Source organism: Oncorhynchus clarkii, chromosome 22 (assembly GCF_045791955.1).
Source record: "Oncorhynchus clarkii lewisi isolate Uvic-CL-2024 chromosome 22, UVic_Ocla_1.0, whole genome shotgun sequence".
Taxonomy (NCBI): domain Eukaryota; kingdom Metazoa; phylum Chordata; class Actinopteri; order Salmoniformes; family Salmonidae; genus Oncorhynchus; species Oncorhynchus clarkii.
In genome coordinates this window covers 10,448,965-10,468,947 of record NC_092168.1, presented here as the reverse complement: position 1 = coordinate 10,468,947, position 19,983 = coordinate 10,448,965, and the positions used below count along the sequence as shown (strand labels likewise).

Sequence of the window (19,983 nt, the reverse complement as noted above, 5' to 3'; positions counted from 1 at the left end):
ATTTATTTTGCAGAGCCAGAACGGTGTGCAAAGACCAATCCGAGATCGATGAGTGGAATTTCCATCCGCTCAAATACTCTGGCGTGTGCACGTGTATATAAACACGATGCTAGTTACCTGTTGGACGTCCTGTTGGAACACACATAGCTGTAGCCTCTGGTGCAGGCGGACCTTGCGGTGCTGCCAGATGCTCTCCAGGCGTCTCTGATGGTGCAGGACCTCGTGGACCACGTCCAGGATACAGTGGACCGCCTTGGAGTAGTTGGCTGTGGCCGTCAGAGACTCCGAGTTCCCCGGGCTCAATGGTCTCTGGAGGACATCCAGCAGTGCCTTGCCATCCTGACTGACCTTTTGACAGAGAGGGATGTGATATTTATTTATTATTTTTTAATATATTTTTTTACCTTTATTTAACTAGGCAAGTCCGTTAAGAACAAATTCTTATTTTCAACGACGGCCTAGGAACAACGGCCTAACCTTGGAACAACTGCCTGTTCAGGGGCAGAACGACAGATTTGCACCTTGTCAGCTCGGGGATTTGAACTTGCAACCTATTATGCTAACCACTAGGCTACCCTGCCGGGTTACTGGCCCAATGCTCTAACTGCTAGGCTAGAGCTAGGCTAATCCTCCTAATAGAGGCAGCAGGTAGCCTAGTGGTTAGAGCGTTGGGCAGGTAGCCTAGTGGTTAGAGCGTTGGGCCAGTAACCAAAAGTTTGCTGGATCGAATCCCTGAGCTGACAAGGTAAACATCTGTTGTTCTGCCCCTGAACAAGGCAGTTAACCCACTGTTCCCCAGTAGGCTGTCATTGTAAATAAGAATTTGTTCTTAACTGACTTGCCTAGTTAAATAAAGGTTTACAAAAACAAAACAAAGGTTGCTAGTTCAAATCCCCAAACTGACAAAGTGAAAAAAAATCTGTCAATCTGCCCTTGAGCAAAGCATTTTACCCTAATTGCTCCAGGGTCACTGTCAATAATATCTGATCCCTGGCAGTAACACCACTGTCTCAGGGGGAGATGTGATACGCAAAAAACACATTCCCATTTTACACCTCACACTTGTACATGCATTGAAACACGACTAATCTTTTGACTACAGGGTTGCAACTTTCCCAAAATTCCCAGGTTCTCCACAAATCACATTTGGAGGATTCCTGGATTTCCTCCCGATTTCAGGATTTTTTTGGGGAAAACCTGGGAATTTTGAGAATGTCCCAGAGATTTTGAAACTCTATGTCTGCATTAGATACAGTATCACAATTCATCTTGAAGCTTGTCATGTCAGTCAAATCTTAGTTTCATTATGTGGAAGAAAAAGTTTGAGGAAAATAAGGGATTTGAAAGTCAGTTCCTTGCTAATCACCTCTGTTCTGTTCTAGCTCCTAAATTAAGCAAAGTCAAAGCTATATCGCTAAATGAGTTGTTTTCTTCTTCATCTATGGCACAATATGGAAGAGAACAGCAAAGCCTTTCTTTTTTTGGTTCAAACCACAGAGACGTTTATAGCAACCTATTCAGAGATGACACTAAAATAAAACAACCAAGGAGGAAAAAAGTAAGTGGAGTGCAGAGTCATCTAGTGAAATGCTACACAACCACAAACCTATCATCATACAGGATCTTCTGTGGGGAGTAAATCTGACATGGAAGGACAGTGGTCCACGTAATGCATAACAGGCCACGTGTCACACAGGGTGCAATGCAGATGGATTCAATGTGGTGGGTAAAGGTCATGTTTGATATAAAACTGTAGTACAGGGAAACGTTTACATGAAAGAGTTTTGTGTCTGGTACGATCTGATTTAAAGACTTCTTCATTTAAGGGCAACATTTCAACGTTATGTGCAGAGTACATCCATGCTTAGATTGCTTATGATAATGTTAAGATAACTTATGACAGTCTTTTAAAAACCATCGTATATATATCATATAAAAAGGGGATTACAATTGTGGTCATTCCCCTTAAAAGCTATGTGGTGGGATCTTAAACTAGCACAGAATGCCACTATAAACCTGAGTTTAGTTAGTGCTCCAACTGGGTGAGTGTCAGGAATACCATATCAATTCAGACAGTAAACCAAATTCCAAATCCATATTCTCCAATTCCCAATTGAAAAGCATTGAAAATAATTGAAATCTTAGTGTCCTTCCTGAATTGACCGGGATTGAAATGGAATTCGCCCCAACCCTGGTTTGTGTTGTGAGGGTGTCTCACCTCGGTGTAGGCCTGGGTCACTTGTTCGTAGAGGGTCTGGTGGTGGTGGATGGCCAGCTCCAGGTCCTGCATATCCGAGGGCAGTCCCCCCTCACTACACATCTTACACCAGGCCTCCACCCCAGCCAGGAACTGTATGAACACAGCCCAAAAAGACACATTCACACAACAGAACAGAGACAGACAGATCAATCAACAGAGGCCCGGGGATACATTTCATAGACAGAGGCCGGCAGGAAGGGAGGTAGGGAAGCATGGAGGGAGGAAGGGAGGTAGGAAGCATGGAGGGAGGAAGGGAGGTAGGGAAGCATGGAGGGAGGAAGGGAGGTAGGGAAGCATGGAGGGAGGAAGGGAGATAGGGAAGCATGGAGGGAGGAAAGGAGGTAGGGAAGCATGGAGGGAGGAAAGGAGGTAGGGAAGCAGGGAGGGAGGGAAGCAGACAGGCAGGCAGACCCTCTTTACGAGAGGCTGAGGAAACCCTGGACCCCTATTTCTCTGGCTGTTGCCTGTTGCTGTGTCGAGGTCGTTAAGATAGACCTGCGTTGCCTTGGCAGCAGCTGCTATGATGCAGATTGTTTGGGGCTACAGGTGTGCCTGTCGGCTGTAGACTTTGCTGCTTTACAGAGAGCCAGACAGGCAGACAGGCCTGCCTGTAGCCCCAAACAATCTGCATCATAGCAGCTGCTGCCAAGGCAACGCAGGTCTATCTTAACGACCTCGACACAGCAACAGGCAACAGCCAGAGAAATACAGGACAACACTGACACTACAATCTCTCTCAGACGGCCTGTGGGCTGGAAGGATGGTCAAAGCGTTGATGCAACGCTTGAATTGTCATGCAAATCCCCCTTTGATGTCAGTACATGTTTTACACAAATGTCTGCGTTACGTGCTCAGACTTCAAGTTAGGTAGCATTCAGGGCTATGTGACTGAATGACAACAGTATGAGGGTTGCAGCCCGTAGGCCTACTGTCTACTGCCAACCTGTTCCGACTTCTGTTGGAAGACGGCCGACATGGCCAGGATGGTGCTGCGTTCATCCAGGGCGGCGGCGAAGCTCTTCCACTCCTGGTCCAGCTGGGCCGAGATCTGTTTGATCTGCTGCGAGGCGTAGTGGCCCGCCTCCGACAGCCGCGACGCCACCGACATGATCCGGTTGATGTTCACATAGGCATTCTGCACCGAGGGAGGGAGGGACACACATAGAGAAGACATCATATATTATGGGAAAAGATCCAGGGTCTATATCAGGGTTATTCAACTTGTACCCGAAGAGGTCCGGAGCTGGTTTTCCATTCTACCTGATAATTCATTGCCAGAGTTGAGTTTGAGGGGTCAATATCATTTCATTCAGGATCAATTTAATTTAATTCAGGATATATTGAATTCAATTCAGGATATTGTTTTTAATTGAATTCAGTATCTATTTGCTCCTTATAGCCCTGCGACCAACCATCAAACAGGCAAAGCATCAATACAGGGCTAAGATTGAACACCGGCTCCGACGCTCGTCTTATGTGGCAGGGATATGACTGGGACATGACTATTACAGACTGCAAAGGGAAGCACAGCTGCGAGCTGCCCAGTGACACGAGCATACCAGATGAGCTAAACCACTTCTATGCTCGCTTCGAGGCAAGCAACACTGAAGCATGCATGAGAGCATCCGCTGTTCCGGACGACTGTGTGATCACGCTCTCCGTAGCTGACGTGAGTAAGATCTTTAAACAGGTCAACATACACAAGGCTGCAGGGCCAGATGGATTAACAGGACATGTGCTGACCAACTGGCAGGTGTCTTCACTGACATTTTCAACATGTCCCTGATTGAGTCTGTAATACCAACATGTTTCAAGCAGACCACCATAGTCCCCAAGAACACAAAGGCAACCTGCCTAAATGAGTAGCACTCACGTCCGTAGCCATGAAGTGCTTTGAAAGGTTGGTGAGGGCTCACATCAACACCATTATCCCAGAAACCCTAGACCCACTCCAATTTACATACTGCCCAAACAGATCCACAGATGATGCAATCTCTATTGCACTCCACACTGACCTTTCCCACCTGGACAAAAGCAACAGAGAATGCTATTCATTGAGTACAGCTCAGCGTTCAACACCATAGTACCCTCAAAGCTTTTCACTAAGCTAAGGATCCTGGGACTAAACACCTCCCTCTGCAACTGGATCCTGGACTTCCTGATGGGCCGCCCCAAGGTGGTGACTGCCACGCTGATCCTCAACACTGGAGCTCCCCAAGGGTGCATACTCAGTCCCGTCCTCTACTCCCTGTTCATCCACGACTGCATGGCAAGGCATGACTCCAACACCATCATTAAGTTTGCAGACGGCACAACAGTGGTAGCCCTGATCACCGACAACGACGAGACAGCCTATAGGGAGGTGGACAGAGACCTGGCCGGGCGGTGCCAGAATAACAAAGGTTCTACGGCAATTGCTCGGCCTCTGACTGCAAGGCACTACAGAGGGTAGTGTGTACGGCCCAGTACATCACTGGGGCTAAGCTGCCTGCCATCCAGGACCTCTACACCAGGCAGTGTCAGAGGAAGGCCCTACAAATTGTCAAAGACCCCAGCCACCCCAGTCATAGACTGTTCTCTCTTCTACCGCATGGCAAGGAGTACCGGAGTGCCAAGTCTAGGACAAAAAGGCTTCTCAACAGTTTTTACCCCTAAGCCATAAGACTCCTGAACAGGTAATCAAATGGCTCCCCGGACTATTTGCATTGTGTGCCCCCTCCCAACCCCTCTTTTTTACGCTGCTGCTACTCTCTGTTTATCATATAAGCAAAGTCACTTTAACTATACATTCACGTACATACTACCTCAATTGGGCTGACCAACCAGTGCTCCCGCACATTGGCTAACCGGGCTATCTGCATTGTGTCCCGCCACCCACCAACACCTCTTTTACGCAACTGCTACTCTCTGTTCATCATGTATGCATAGTCACTTGAACCATATCTACATGTACATACTACCTCAAATCAGCCTGACTAACCGGTGTCTGTACGAAGCCTCACAACTTTTATAGCCTCGCTGTATATAGCCTGGCTTTTTACTGTTGTTTTATTTCTTTACTTACCTATTGTTCACCTAATACCTTTTTTGCACTGTTGGTTAGAGCCTGTCAGTAAGCATTTCACTGTAATGCTGTTGTATTCGGCGCACGTGACAAATTAACTTGGATTTGATTTATTCATACATAGAGATGACTGAATCGAAGTGGACAAACAAATGAAGAAATCTAGGTCTCTGTGGCGTGTCTAGCTATACCTAGCAACGTAGTATCGCTTATTAGCCAAACAATCAATGCTACAGAGATACTGTATGACCTGTGAGTCAGTCCGGCATGAAATTATGGTGTAGAGCTTAGCGACAACAAGCGTGACAGATTTCTGCTGCTTTGACTGAATCGCTCAGTCTCTGGCAGGCCACCCCTGATGTCTTTGACACTCGCACACAAACAGGTAGACAGACATTTACATCCTCTGTGCTGCCATCTGGCTCTGTAGTCCACAAAAACCCACCCACCCATCCCTCCACTATGGGAGTTTAATCATCTCTGGCCGCTTTAGGCCCAACCATTTATCAGCTTCACATGATGCACCCACCATGGGCTTTATTTACCGCTAACCTGATTAGAACTGGTAATGAAGGCATGAAAAACAAACAGCTCGCTGGTTTAAAGCAGGGCTTTAGTGAACTACGTTCAGACATGGTAGCTACATGCTGGACACGCTGAGCCAAGACACGTCAAAACATAATAACAGCATGATTTAGGAGTCTGTATGAGCAGAGAGAGAGAGAGAGAGAGAGAGAGAGAGAGAGAGAAACAGAAAGATAGAGGCGGAGCAAGAGATGAGTGTGGAGGGAGCGAGCGAGACAGAGAGAACGAGAGAGAGTGAGAGAGTGTGGTTCTTCAGTGAAAGCCAAGCTGCCTCTGAGTGGGGAGGTTTTTATTGTAAAAAATACAATGGCAATAGAAGGCTAGAATGGGACTAAAAAACAAAAATATATAAGTATTGAAAAATATACTGTGTCTGTATAATGTATTTAGTATGTATAAGCTGAAAGTAGAAGCGTTGTTGTCCATTAGTTTACTCCAATTAGGTGGTAGGGGTGTTAGGGTTAGGGGGAAATATATTAATATATATATATACATATTTTTTTTTGGAGGGATTGGAAATGATGCAGACAATAACACTGATGGAAGGCACAATCTATCAACAATATTAAAGCTGATCTACCCCCCCTAAATGCTAGGACTTTCCATGCCATTCAAATGTGCATGTGGTGTGTTTGGTACATACAGTGCCGCGAAAAAATTATTTGCCCCCTTTCTGGTTGTCTCTATTTTTGCATATTTTTTATACTGAATATTATCAGAACTTCAACCAAAACCTAATATTAGATAAAGGAAACGCGTGTTTACAAATAACCAACTAATTGATACTTACTTCATTAATTTAATTAACAAAGTTATGCAACACCCAGCTCCCCTGTGTGAAAAACAAAGTCATTGACATGGCTCCCATTATGCCTGGTGGAAACCAAACACTGCATTCTACAGTAAGAACCTTATACCAACGGTCAAGCATGGTGGTGGTAGTGTGATGGTTTTGGTGATGCTTTTCTGCCTCAGGACCTGGACCTGCACGACTAAAAAGCAACACATTTGAAGTTTTGGAATGGCCAAAGTCCAGACCTAATCCCAATTGAGACGTTGTGCCAGGACTTGAAATGAGCAGTTCATGCTTGAAAACACACAAATGTCGTTGAGTTAAAGTATTTCTGCATGAAAGAATGGGTAAAAATTCCTCCACAGCAACGTGAGAGATCTGATCAGGAAACATTTGGTTGGAGTCTTTGCTCAGTTATCGAGTGCAAGGGTGCAATTACTTTTTCACACAGGGGCATTCGATGTTGCATACTGTAACTTTGCTTATGAAATAAGTATGTCATTGTTATGTTATTTGTTCACCTTAACTAATATTAGGTTTTGGTTGAAGATCTGAAACATTCAGTATCAAAAATATGGAAAAGTAGAGAAAATTAGAAGGGGAGCAAATACTTTTTCTCAGCACTGTATGTGGCTTGATGAATGAACCAAATAGCACCAAACATGTCTTCATTCTGCCAGAGCAAAACTGCAGTAGAGGCCATTCCCTACTCTAAGGTGTATCTCAAAAGGCACCCTATTCACTACTTATGACCAGGGCCATGTAGGTAACAGGGTGCCATTTGGGAAACATCCTAACAGTAATTTTAATGGCAGTGTAACTGGTGAGTAGAAGCAGAGGAAATCAAATCAACATTGAGGAAGTAGCCTGCGATCTCAGTAGAGCAATACTAATCTGAGCGTGTGTGTTCATGTGCAAAATGGACTTTGCCAGCGCTCCATCGCCAGTGGCCTGCGCTAGATCATTGGTAGCTGTACGAGCATGTTTCTTTCACAACCCCATTTGAAATACTAATACAGTAATTGAAAGGCTTTTTGACGCGCTCCTCGAACATCGACCAGTCTGTCTTTCAATAATTCCGCTTTTACTCCGCTCATACAAAGTGAAATCACTGAGCCATGACTCAGAGTATTGATGTCATCCATATTATTAGATTCCCCCATCCCCATACACTGTGTCCTCTCACACCACATAGTCCTCTCACACCACATAGTCCTCTCACCCCACCTAGTTGCCACACCCCATTTAGTTCCCACATCCCATATAGTCCTCACACACTACATAGTCCTCACATACCATAGAATTCATGGCAAAGTGATTGTGCTGCGTCTGGAGGTCCACGGCGTGTTGGTAGCTGACTCCGATCTCTGTGTGGCTCTGCAGGAACACTTCCTTATTGTGACTGATCCAGTCAAACATCTACGATGGGAACAAACAAAGATACATAAGGTTAGTTAAGGTTGCTGGTCTTGTGTGGCTCAGTTGTTAGGGCATGGTGCTTCTGGGTTCGATTCCCGCTGGGCACAGCCATTCAGAAATGAATGCACGGCTTGCACACATATAAATAGCATGTATAAGGTATATTATATTTAATCAATCAATCATCATAATGATCATTGAACATTCCCATTGAGCTATGTAACTCATCACAGCATAGCAGACAGACATTATTTCATTTTCAGGTGTATTGGACAGGATCAAGAGAGAGGAAAGACACAGCATGGATTTGAACCCATGCTTCAGCAGTATATGTGATCCAGAGGCAGCAGCTTAGACCACTAGACCATCCTAGGACACGGCAGATAAACATTCAGTGCTTTACATGATACTGTAGTCCTCTCTCTGGTGTTAATTATACCCTAATGATCATTGGGAGGCTTGCCATCGCTCTTTATTAAGATCCTACACAGTACACTCAACTATATGATCAAATATTAAATAACGGTGGCGTGACAAGCATGATTATAGGGTCACATTAGGACAGCCCTCTAGGCCAGCAGCTTTACAGCAGCTTTACACCCCCGCTCTGAAGAGCCTGCGACATTAGAATACATCTATTTAATCAGGTTTGATTGAGCTGTTAATTAAACATTGGCGCAAGTGTGACCTCTCAGCGCTGCCTTCCAATGTAAGTCCTTATAAAAGGCATGAGTTGTCTGATGTGTTTGTACTGATATAACAGATTACGGAGCAGGTGTTGCTAAAGACAATTTGCTCCGATTTAGACGTTTTTAATGAATAGTGCTATGGTAATTATTATCCTACTAAACCATGATCAATTGCAGTAAAAAGTTACAATGGCTTTTCTTTCAATAAGCAATAACTTTAGGAAATAGAATGGGAAAAGCAGAAAAGTGGCAAGGAAAAAATGTTTTGGTTTTGAATCATATTTCTTACCCTCAAAGTAGGGTTTGATTTAATCAACTTTATTGTCAAAAGACCATATGATTGAAACGATACTTATAAATTCCCTAACTTGTCATGCTTATTAAATGACATCTTGACAGCTTAATCTAATCATTTGCAAATTAAACGGAGAGAAGCTAGCTAAAGAATAATTAGCTCAATGACTGTTTGCTTTTTTTAGGGGGGACAATTCTGTCTCAGTGCAGTTGCTGATAAATGACTCCCTATCATGTTCACTTGACGATAAGGAACCGTTTGCACTACAAGTTTGCTTTTCCTGCAAGCGCAGGAAAATTCTCGGCAACGAAAGAGTGTTCAAAAGAGTGATCCTACATCTGTATATCATTATCCAAAACGAACAACAACTTCTTCCTTATCATAAACCTAAAATGTACTCTGTAAAAATGACATATCCCTTGAAAGAAATATATTGATTGCATCAAAAGAGGTCTTTTTTTTCTCTCTATGGAGAACAACATTGATTTTAATCTATAACTCTCCTGACTAAAAAAAACGTGAGATTTCTTCCCATCATATGGCGTTGATCATTACCAGTGCATGATGGGAGAGGAAGACGGCGGCGTGGAGGCCAGGCGAGAGGAGCAGTAATTGTTCATTTTGACTGGGTCCCAAAAGGCACCAGAATCCCTATAGGTCTTATCACCAGTAGCGGTGAATGGGTAACATCACAGGGGAAGCCATGCCAGGGGGGGAAAAAGCCAATATTACAACCTATGTGTTGTGATAATTGCGCTGTTTGCTCTATAAGCTGTTAATTCAATCATATGCTTTGACACCTAAGGCCGAGACAATAAGGAGACACAGCGGCAGAATAAATTCAACCACACCGTTGTTTCATCACAAAACCAGAGAGCAACATCTATCCGGTGAAGTCCACAAAACATATTGCATGTAACAAACAGTTAAATGACCTACAGCATGGTCAAGCAAGTTAATGTTTCCATTTTTGGATCGCTAAACAACTATTGATTTAGAAACACGGATAGTTAGTGCAAGTCACAAAGAAAGCTGCATCCACTATTTCAACGTCAGCATTTCAACATCATCTAATCATCTATGCAGTGACAACTAAAAGATACCAACAACTATGTAGTCCAATAAATGTAATCTAAATATGATGTGGCTCTCCATGGTACTGATTTCTGTGTGTATGCCCGTGTGCGTGCTTGTGTAACCGATGTGAAATTTCTAGCTAGTTAGCGGTGGTGCGCGCTAGTGGCGTTTCAATCAGTGACGTCACTTGCTCTGAGACCTTGAAGTAGTGGTTCCCCTTGCTCTGGAAGGGCCGCCCGCGGCTTTTGTGGAGCGATGGGTAACGATGATTCGAGGGTGACTGTTGACGTGTGCAGAGCGTCCCTGGTTCGCGCCCAGGTCGGGACGAGGGGACGGACGTAAAGTCTATACTGTTACACTTGCAAGTAGAAAAAACATCTTCACTCACCCTACTTTTTTTTTTTTACCCCTTTTCTCCCCAATTTTGTGGTATCCAATTGTTGTAGTAGCTTGTCTCATCACTACAACTCCTGTACGGGCTCGGGAGAGACGAAGGTTGAAAGTCATGCGTCCTCCGATACACAACCCAACCTAGCCGCACTGCTTCTTAACACAGCGCGCATCCAACCCGGAAGCCAGCCGCACCAATGTGCCGGAGGAAACACCGTGCACCTGGCAACCTTGGCTAGCACGTACTGCGCCCGGCCGCCACAGGAGTCGCTGGTGCGCGATGAGACAAGGACATCCCTACCGACCAAGCCCTCCCTAACCCGGACGACGCTAGGCCAATTGTGCGTCGCCCCATGGACCTCCCGGTCACGGCCGGTTACGACAGAGCCTGGGCGCGAACCCAGAGTCTCTGATAGTACAGCGCCCTTAACCACTGCGCCACCCGGGAGGCCGCACTCACCCTACTTGTAGAGAAACGCCAATGCCATCCTCCTCTTTCATGTTGCCTAAACGGTCTATGTCTCTGTCCTGGTTAAAATAAGTCCCCTATGTAGGGAATAGGGTGCCATTTGGGGTGCAAGCCAAAGAGAGCGCACGAGGTCATTATGGAGGACCAAAATAAACATGGGCCTATCCTCCCCTCCATCCTCCTCTCTGTCTGTTATTGTTCCCTTTGATCTTGATCCACGCAGATATGTAGTGCCTTTACTGGGGTTGCACACTGACAATTTCATTTCATTGTTCAAAAAATACCCTTATTAATGCTTGAGCTTCAAAGGTGCCCTGTTATAATACGCTCAGTGTTTACAGTCACTGTTCAAATGGCTGGAGTGCAGGTGTGCAACCATAAACGCTCCTATGACTGTCCAAGTGCTCGGTCGGATCCAAATTAAAAATAGTCTTTTGGAGTCTGAGCTTACAATATGACCAGTAGGTGAACTGCTGTAGCTATCCTGTTACGACTGTGAGTCGCGTAACACATTGTTAGTGCAGTGTTAGCAGGCAATCACAGACCAATTGGAGAGGACACATGGAGGGACAGACAGAGTATGTGTGCCAGGCCTTAATTGGCATTGTCCCCAGGGAAATTAATCTTTATCTGGGCCTGGCCTAATCATCAGGAGGCACCATGGGGCTCCACTGTCATTAGAAAAGGGACTGACTGCACTTATCCAGATGAAGGCCTTTGTCTAGAATCCAGCAGGCATTGGCCTACTACTTCATCATTGTAGGGTATGTTGGGGGGAGTGCGGGCTTGAAGGCTTGGAGGGAATATTGCATGGTTAGGAGAATGCCGTTTTTCTTCCTTTCTGTCTGTATACACTAGCTGTGTGGCCATTTGACTGTAGTTTATTTGTTTGAGTTCATTTGTCCCGGTTGCATTGGGAAGCGGCAGATGACTTGGCAATGTAAAACATTGTTTTGAATGTGTGATCATCATTGTCATCTAAACCCAACCACCTTTTCTCGCAGGCTCACCTGTGTCTCTGACCTTGCCAGAGTTATATAGGTCCTAACATGAGGTCATGTTGTTGTTGTTGTGTTATTCCTAATGAGTTTTGGGGTATTTAGGCAATATGAGGTTTTCCTTTAAAAAAAAAAAGACCTAAAAAATGATTATGAAATTATTATATATACCTTTGGGCTCATCTGGACAACATTACTGCCATTGTCAAGGGAGATGTGTGTGCAGAGGAGAATAAATAGTTTTTAATACACACTTAAAAATACCTCACAAATTGGAAAAGTGGGCAAAATTCATGTTTATTCCCTAAAATAGCATCTCGGGAATGAGGTACTGAACTGTTCTGTTTTTTCAGAATCTTGTAAAAGCACATATCCTTCTAAAAACACAGACTGTTATTATATCCTATTTAATATGTGTTTCAAATAAATAAACAAAATGCCAGCGTTTATGTATTCAGGCCCTGCATATAAACAGAGAAAGTCTGTGTCCCAAATGTCACCCGATCTGTACACTTTTGACCAGGGCCCAGAGGGCTCCGGTCTTAAGTATTGCACTATATACAGTCGGGGATTGAGGGCCATTTGGGATGCAACCTTAAATAACATCTAGCAGAACTTTGTTCATTGCTGTCATACTGAGGACTTTCACAATGTGTCTCTAGGATAAATATTTGCATCCAAGGATCAGGGATATTTATATGCGAAAAACCTCTCAATCAGTTTGCAACCTTTAAATATAAATTCCATGTCGACCTTTGTCTGCCTTACTGTACACAAGGCACACGTTTGGCAATTAGAATGGTCTTACTAGCTAAACGCCCTGCATATTATATTATGAACGTCAAATCACCAGTGTATTTAATGTACTGTGGGTTCATTTTTGTTATTCCGTTAGCAGAGATCATTGGTATCATCTATATCACGTTGTCTGATCTATGTTTTGTTTGTAATTTTACTTAAATTTGCACGTTTTTAACCACGAGTTAAAGACAAAAGTCCATAAAATATTTCAATGGACATAAAGATTTTCAATTCAGAGATCAACTCAGCAGAAATGGTTTTATTGTGAATGTTTCTAGATCTCTGAGCTTGGTCACTCACCTTCTCTGCGTCCTGCTCAAAGAGGCGGAGCTGGAAACACTGGTCCAGCTTGAGCTTGCGGACGTGCCACATCTGGTGCAGGTGCTGTCTGGTGGAGTGCAGCTTGTCCAGCAGGCTGGCGATCTTAGGCACCACGCTCTGGAAGTCAGCGCTACCCGAGATGCAGTTCCTCCCAGAAAACCCGTCGCTAGATCGGATACACTGAAGCAGCCTCTGGCCCTCCCTGTCCAGCTCCTCCACGGGAGCCTTCATCACCTTCTTCTTGAGCTGCGTGTGCTCGTCGATGAGCCGCCGGGAGCCCTCCACGTCCACCGGGAACTCCTTCTTGGCCAGTAGCTCCTGGAGGTCCTCCAGGCGGGAGAGGAGGTGCACGGCTGAGCCCATGAACTCCTCCAGGGCCACGCGCAGATCCATCCACTCCTCGTGGTTGTACTCCAAAGAGCCCTCAAAGTCGTCTGTCAGCTGGGACGGGTCCACCAACTTAGTCAGGCCTTCCACTGACACCATGCTAGTCTGTTAAGTCAAATCCAAATCAAGTGTTATTTGTCACCTGCTTCGTAAACAACAGGTGTAGATGAACAGTGAAATGCATACTTAAAGGGGGCACTTCCCAACAATGCAGAGAGAAAAATAGAAAAATAACAGAAAGATAACACAAGGAATGAATACACAATGGGTACCAGTACCGAGTCGATGTGCAGGGGTACGAGGTCATTGAGGTAGATATGTACATATAGGTAGGGGTAAAGTGATAATAAACAGTAGCAGCAGCATATGTGGTGAGTCAAAAGAGTTAGTGCAAAGGGGAGTCAATGCAGATAGTCTGGGTTGCTATTTGGCTAACTATTTAACAGTCTTATGGCTTGGGGTTAGAAGCTGTTCAGGGTCCATTTGGTTCCACGCTTGGTGCACCAGTACCGCTTGCTGTGTGATAGCAGAGAGAACAGTCTATGACTTGGGTAGCTTGAGTCTTTGACAATGTTTAGGGCCTTCCTCTGACACCGCCTGGTATAGAGGTCCTGGATGTCTGGAAGCTCGGCCCCAGCGATGCACTGCTCTGTTCTCTCTGTAGTGCCTTGTGGTCAGATACCAAGCAGTTGCCATACCAAGCGGTGATGCAGCTAGTCAAGATGCTCTCAATGGTGCAGCTGTAGAACTTTTGGAGGATCTGAGGGACAATGCCAAATCTTTTCAGCCTACTGAAAATTCTTTGCGACTGTGTTGGCGTGTGTGACCCATGTTAATTCCTTAGTGATGTGGACACTGAGGAACTTGAAGCTCTCGAACCGCTCAACAGCACACAATCAAGAGGTTCGCATGATGTTACCCCAGCCAAAACATATACAGGCTTCATTGGATACGTCCCAAATGGCACCCTATTCCCTATATAGAGCTCTAGTTTTGACCAGAGGCATACGGGGCCAAGGGTGCCATTTGGAATGCAGAAATTCTGTTTCTCATTAGCACTACAGTTCACTGTGGATGGTAGGAATGAGAAAGGGGAGGACCAAGGGGTGTAAGCTTAACCTCACACTACCTAGCGCAGTACTAATGGCTGACTTCTGTACAGCATTACATGCAGAGAATATGGGGAAAATCGTGGGGGGGGGGATAATCATTCTTTGCAATCTTTTCTCACCAGTTCCTTTGAAAATACGGCTCTGTGCTTCCTGCCCATTTTAGAGACAGACCAAAATTAACAACTGTTGTCAAGTAGTGCTTATAGTCCTGTGATAACATCACAATAAAACGTTTGCTATTCAACTCCGGATGAAAAACAAAATCACCATCAAAACAGGCATGCTGACTAGAGAAAATGCCTGTCCGAGAGAAATATAACATATTTTAACAATGGGCAACCAGACATGCCAACTAAAACAAGGCTGCGTTTTTTCCCATTCTGAGCTCTCCCTTACCTCAAAAGTAAACTTGGCACTGCCAAAGTTGGTTTTCTGCTTCTGCCAGAAGTTGTCCGGTTTGATGATGAGCGCCACGCAGATCTCAGCAGAGAAGGCTTCCTGCAGGGTCTTCAGTAGAGGCTTGATCAGGTCCCACTTGGAACCACGCATATCAATGATCACTGTGAAGCCCCGCTTGCACACATCCTCACTGGGAGATAGACATGAAAGAGCGAAGCGAGAGAGAGAGAGAGAGAGAGAGTGAAGTGAGAGAGAGAGAGAGAGAGAGAGAGTGAAGCGAGAGAGAGAGTGAAGCGAGAGAGAGCGAATGAAAGAGAGAGAGAGAATGAAAGAGAGAGAGGTGAGGGAGAGCGAGAGTGGGGGTGGGAGAGAGAACCAACCGTTAGTACGCAGCATGCCCTACACATCACACCAACTCCAAGGGAGCCTGGGTCGGGCTAGGGGGGGGCTCTCCACACTATCCTCCAACACGCCCTACTTAATGTCCTTCAGCCAAGTTAGATCTGAATTGGTCCCTTGACTCCCCTTGACTCGGAGCCAACCACGGTGATGCTAAAGCCATTACACCACCGGAACTAATTTAACTGCTATGGCTAAATGACAAGCGCTATTCAATTGGACTTGTTTTAAGCTAGCCCCCTCGTTCTACCTTTAGAGTGATGATTAGCGGCCACGATTCTAACTCTCTGACAAGCCTGTCATCGACGTTAAGCTCTTTCATTCTGGATCAACATACAAATAAGACTATCACACACATATCTCATTCTCTCCTCCTGGCCATGTCCTTTTTAGATGTAGTAGGTTTATTTGTTGGGATTCTCGTTTAAATTTCAACCCCCCCCCCCCCCCCCCCCCCCCCCCCCCCCATCATAACGAAAGGCCTCACTTTGCTAACAGGTTATGAGGCTGAAATAATATTAATGGTCTATTCTTAGGTCCCGATGCTTTGAAAGCACTTGACTGTGATTGGAAGATAAAAATAACCTGTAATTGCTTTGGTCCGCCACATGCCCTCCTCCTCAAGCCTCCCCTACTTCTGGAATTAATATGATCCTCTCCACATCGTTTGTGTTGGAAGACTGGGGGACAAACAAGGGAAAATGTCTACATCCCAAATGGATCCTTATTCCCTATTTAGTGCACCACATTTGACCAGGGCCCATAGGACTATATAGGGAATAGGGTGCCATTTGGGATGCACGTTTTATTACATGAAGCATCTTCTTCCCCAGTGGTCACCAACCTTTTCTGAGCCAACATTTTATTTTAACATGACTTAACAAATGTAAGCCTATGCAACATTAATACCTACTAAAAGCAGTTATGTAGCCATGAGGGTTGTGCAGTAGGCTATAGGCCCAATACATTATTCATGCATATTGGCAATGCTTGAATTGCCCTGCCAATTTGGATCTTCTCAGACCATTTAAAAATTATATTTAAAACTTGAGGTGTATGATCACACTGGTCACTTGTTGTATTACTTGAGCATAAATTGCATATTTTACTGGACTGATGGTGCCTGCATCTGATGGTCAGTCTCTCAGCAAAAAGAGGGAGGGAGAGAGGGAGAGAGAGAGCAGTGGAGGCTGCCTCTCACCATCCCTCGTAGAGATGAATGTACTGGCTAGGCAACAGCTCTTTGGTCTTGGCCATAGTGGAGTTTGGGGTGTGACTGTTTGAGGTTGTGGACAGGTGTCTTTTATACTGATAACAAGTTCAAACAGGTGCCATTAATACAGGTAACGAGTGGAGGACAGAGGAGCCTCTTAAAGAAGAAGTTACAGGTCTGTGAGAGGCAGAAATCTTGCTTGTTTGTAGGTGACCAAATACTTATTTTCCACTATAATTTGCAAATAAATAAATAAAAAATCCTAAAATGTGATTTTCTGGATTTTTTTTCTCATTTTGTCTGTCATAGTTGAAGTGTACCTATGATGAAAATGACAGGCCTCTCTCATCTTTTTAAGTGGGAGAACTTGCACAATTGGTGGCTGACTAAATACTTTTTTGCCCCACTGTATATCTCACTGATCATCCCCAAAGCCAACACCTCATTCGGCCGCCTTTCCTTCCAGCTCTCTGCTGCCTGTGACTGGAACGAATTGCAAAAATTGCTAAAGTTGGAGACTTTTATTTCCCTCACCAACTTTAAACATCTGCTATCTGGGGGGAGCACGTGATGCCGCGGAGCTGAGCAGACGTTGACAAACCGAGCTCTTCAAAGTTATTGTATTTTTACCTAAATAACAACGTTGAAACAATATTCTAACATCGGCTGATAAATTGTCAAGTACTTACCTTCCCAAAGAGCCATGGACCTCCGACCGAGAGGCAAGAAGGACGACCAAAACGTTGTTGATTCCCAAGATAACGATAACGCTACAGCTAGCAAGATTAGCATTAGCCCTCATAACTCAGACGACAGTTCCAGACTGTTGCTCTCAGCAGCCTCTTGCGAGCCTGCCGACATGCTGGCTACTCTTCTCCGGGAAATTCAGGATGGTAACAGAGGTCTTTCTCTGAAAACTGCTAAGAAATCGGCTGAACTCCATTCTTCCATTGACGACCTGAAATCCTCCATGAATGATCTCGTTTTGAGAACGACTGAGGCAGATTTGCGCATTAGCACAGTTGTAGATACCATCGCTAGACCAGGTCTTGATACAATTGCAAAAGGACAATGCCTACCTCAAAAACAAGGTAGATCAGATGGAGAACCAGAGTAGACGTAGTAATATCCATGTGGTAGGATTGAAAGAGGACAGTGAGGGCCGTGACCCGGTCCGTTTCTTCACTCAATGGATCCCGGAGGTCCTAGGCATAATCAACTTCACCAAGCCGCTGGAAATCGAACGCGCCCACAGAACATCAGCGCCGAAACCCCGGCCAGATGAGCCCCCACGAGCCGTCCTGATCAGGTTCCTCCGTTTCCAAGACAGAGAGAAGATACTGCAACTCGCAAGAGCCAAAGGGGACATCACCATCGATGGAAAGAGGGTCAGCCTTTTCCCAGATATGAGCGCGGATCTCGCCAGACGTCGCAAGCAGTTAAGACCTGCCGCCAAAGCACTGAAGCAGAAGAACATCACCGGCTACCTCATCCACCCTGCGCGGATGAAAGTTCAGTACAAAGGCCGAAGCCATCTCTTCAACACACCGGGAGAAGTGCACACTTTTCTCAAAGAACTGAGCAACGTCTGAGCCAGGACGGTCTCTCTGGGGGGATAAAATGCAGTTTGTTTGTTTTCTCTTATCCGGATTGAACTGCTGGTATCTCCCGGTCACTATAATTGATTTGTTCATTTTCAACTAACCGTATCTTTCCGGGGTGAGTTCTATTACATTTACAGGAGAGTATATTTTGGTTTAGTCCATATCTACTGGGCGAAGCAATAAGTGGGCTTAGGCCCACTGCTTTCCCCCTCATTTATGTTAATCTTTCAAAAAGACACTCAAGCATCCCTTACCGTGGGCAGTAAATATTCATCCATAAATATCTATTCACAACGTTTGTTTTCAATTTAGAGAGCTCGCGGGTTTTAGTTTGCGCCAAGGTTTAGCTAGTAAGAGCAAGATGGTAAGCGAGCAGCAACGTATCTCTACAAGTGTATTCATGTTTGATTGTTGAGATTGTTGTTTTAGTCTGACAATCGGGGTGGGTGGGATTTTTATTATTGTTTCCTTCCTAAAGAGACACACAGGTCACTTTTGTGCTCAAACCAAAGTTGAAACATTTCCTAATTATCTGCATATGATAGATTTCTATTCAGTTACATATTTGAAACCCAACCTATGCTTAATCCACTAAAATATGTCACATTCAACATAAAAGGTCTTAACAGCCCGATTAAAAGGAAAAGAGTCTATACATACCTGAAGAAATTAAAGGCTGACATTGTGTTTTTACAATAAACACATCTTACAGCCAGTGAACACAAGAAATTGAAGAGGGAATGGGTAGGGCAAGTTTTTGCATCCTCTTTTAACTCCAAAGCAAGAGGAACTGCAATTTTGATAAGTAGACACATCCCCTTCTGCGTCAACAACACCATCTCTGATCCCTCTGGCAGGTTTGTTTTGGTGCAGGGGCATATGTTTTCAGAGTCTTGGACCCTATTGAATATTTATGCTCCTAACTTCGATGACCATATGTTTATTCAGAATGTCTTCCTTCAGGTTGCTCAAGCACCACCAGGATGGCTACTGGTTGGAGGAGATTTAAATGTTTGCTTAGATACAGTTCTTGATAGGTCTTCTGATAAACCCTCACTTCTTACCAAAGCCGGCAAGCTCACCATGTCATTCATGAAAGATCTCAATTTACTAGACATCTGGAGTTGCACCCACAGGATAGGGACTACTCTTTTTATTCACACCCACACAAGACGCATAGATAACTTTTTACTTTCGACACAACTGTTTCATAGAGTGTTAGATGTCGAGTATCTCCCCAGATTGCTTAGTGACCATTCTCCTCTGGTATTATCAATCTCCATTCCTACCAAGGTAAATGGAGCATATAGATGGAGACTAAATTCTACACTCCTAAAGCAACCTGAACTTTGTGCATTCATCAAAGAGCAGATCAATATTTTTACTTTGACAAACAAACCCTCTGCTCCTGACAGCTTCATTCTTTGGGACACTGAAGGCCTATCTGAGGGGACAGATTATTTCCTATACTAAAGGGCTGAAGAGAAAACACGGTGCGGAACTGAGTGCCCTTGACTCTGAAATCTCCAAGCTAGAGAAAACCTACCAAAGAGCCCTGACTAAAGATCTATACATACTTTTGGTAAATAAAAACTTAAATATAATATTCTGAACACATATCAAGCTGAGAGGGCCATCACTAAATCAAAACAGCGTTATTACGAGCTTGGAGAGAAAGCTCACAAAGTATTGGCATGGCAACTGAAAG

General features: G+C 44.6%; 1 protein-coding gene across 1 annotated transcript in view; it reads right to left on the bottom strand.

The window, feature by feature from the left end:
• The window catches only part of LOC139380339 (kalirin-like), a 281,823-nt gene that overhangs the window by 149,646 nt on the left and 112,194 nt on the right, over positions 1-19,983 (bottom strand). The window contains exons 4-9 of the mRNA XM_071122954.1: positions 15,057-15,249; positions 13,141-13,653; positions 7,999-8,121; positions 3,204-3,395; positions 2,219-2,350; positions 118-348 (exon numbers count right to left, since the gene is read on the bottom strand). Coding sequence (XP_070979055.1) covers positions 118-348; positions 2,219-2,350; positions 3,204-3,395; positions 7,999-8,121; positions 13,141-13,653; positions 15,057-15,249 — 1,384 coding nt within the window. The remainder of the gene's footprint in view (positions 1-117; positions 349-2,218; positions 2,351-3,203; positions 3,396-7,998; positions 8,122-13,140; positions 13,654-15,056; positions 15,250-19,983) is intronic.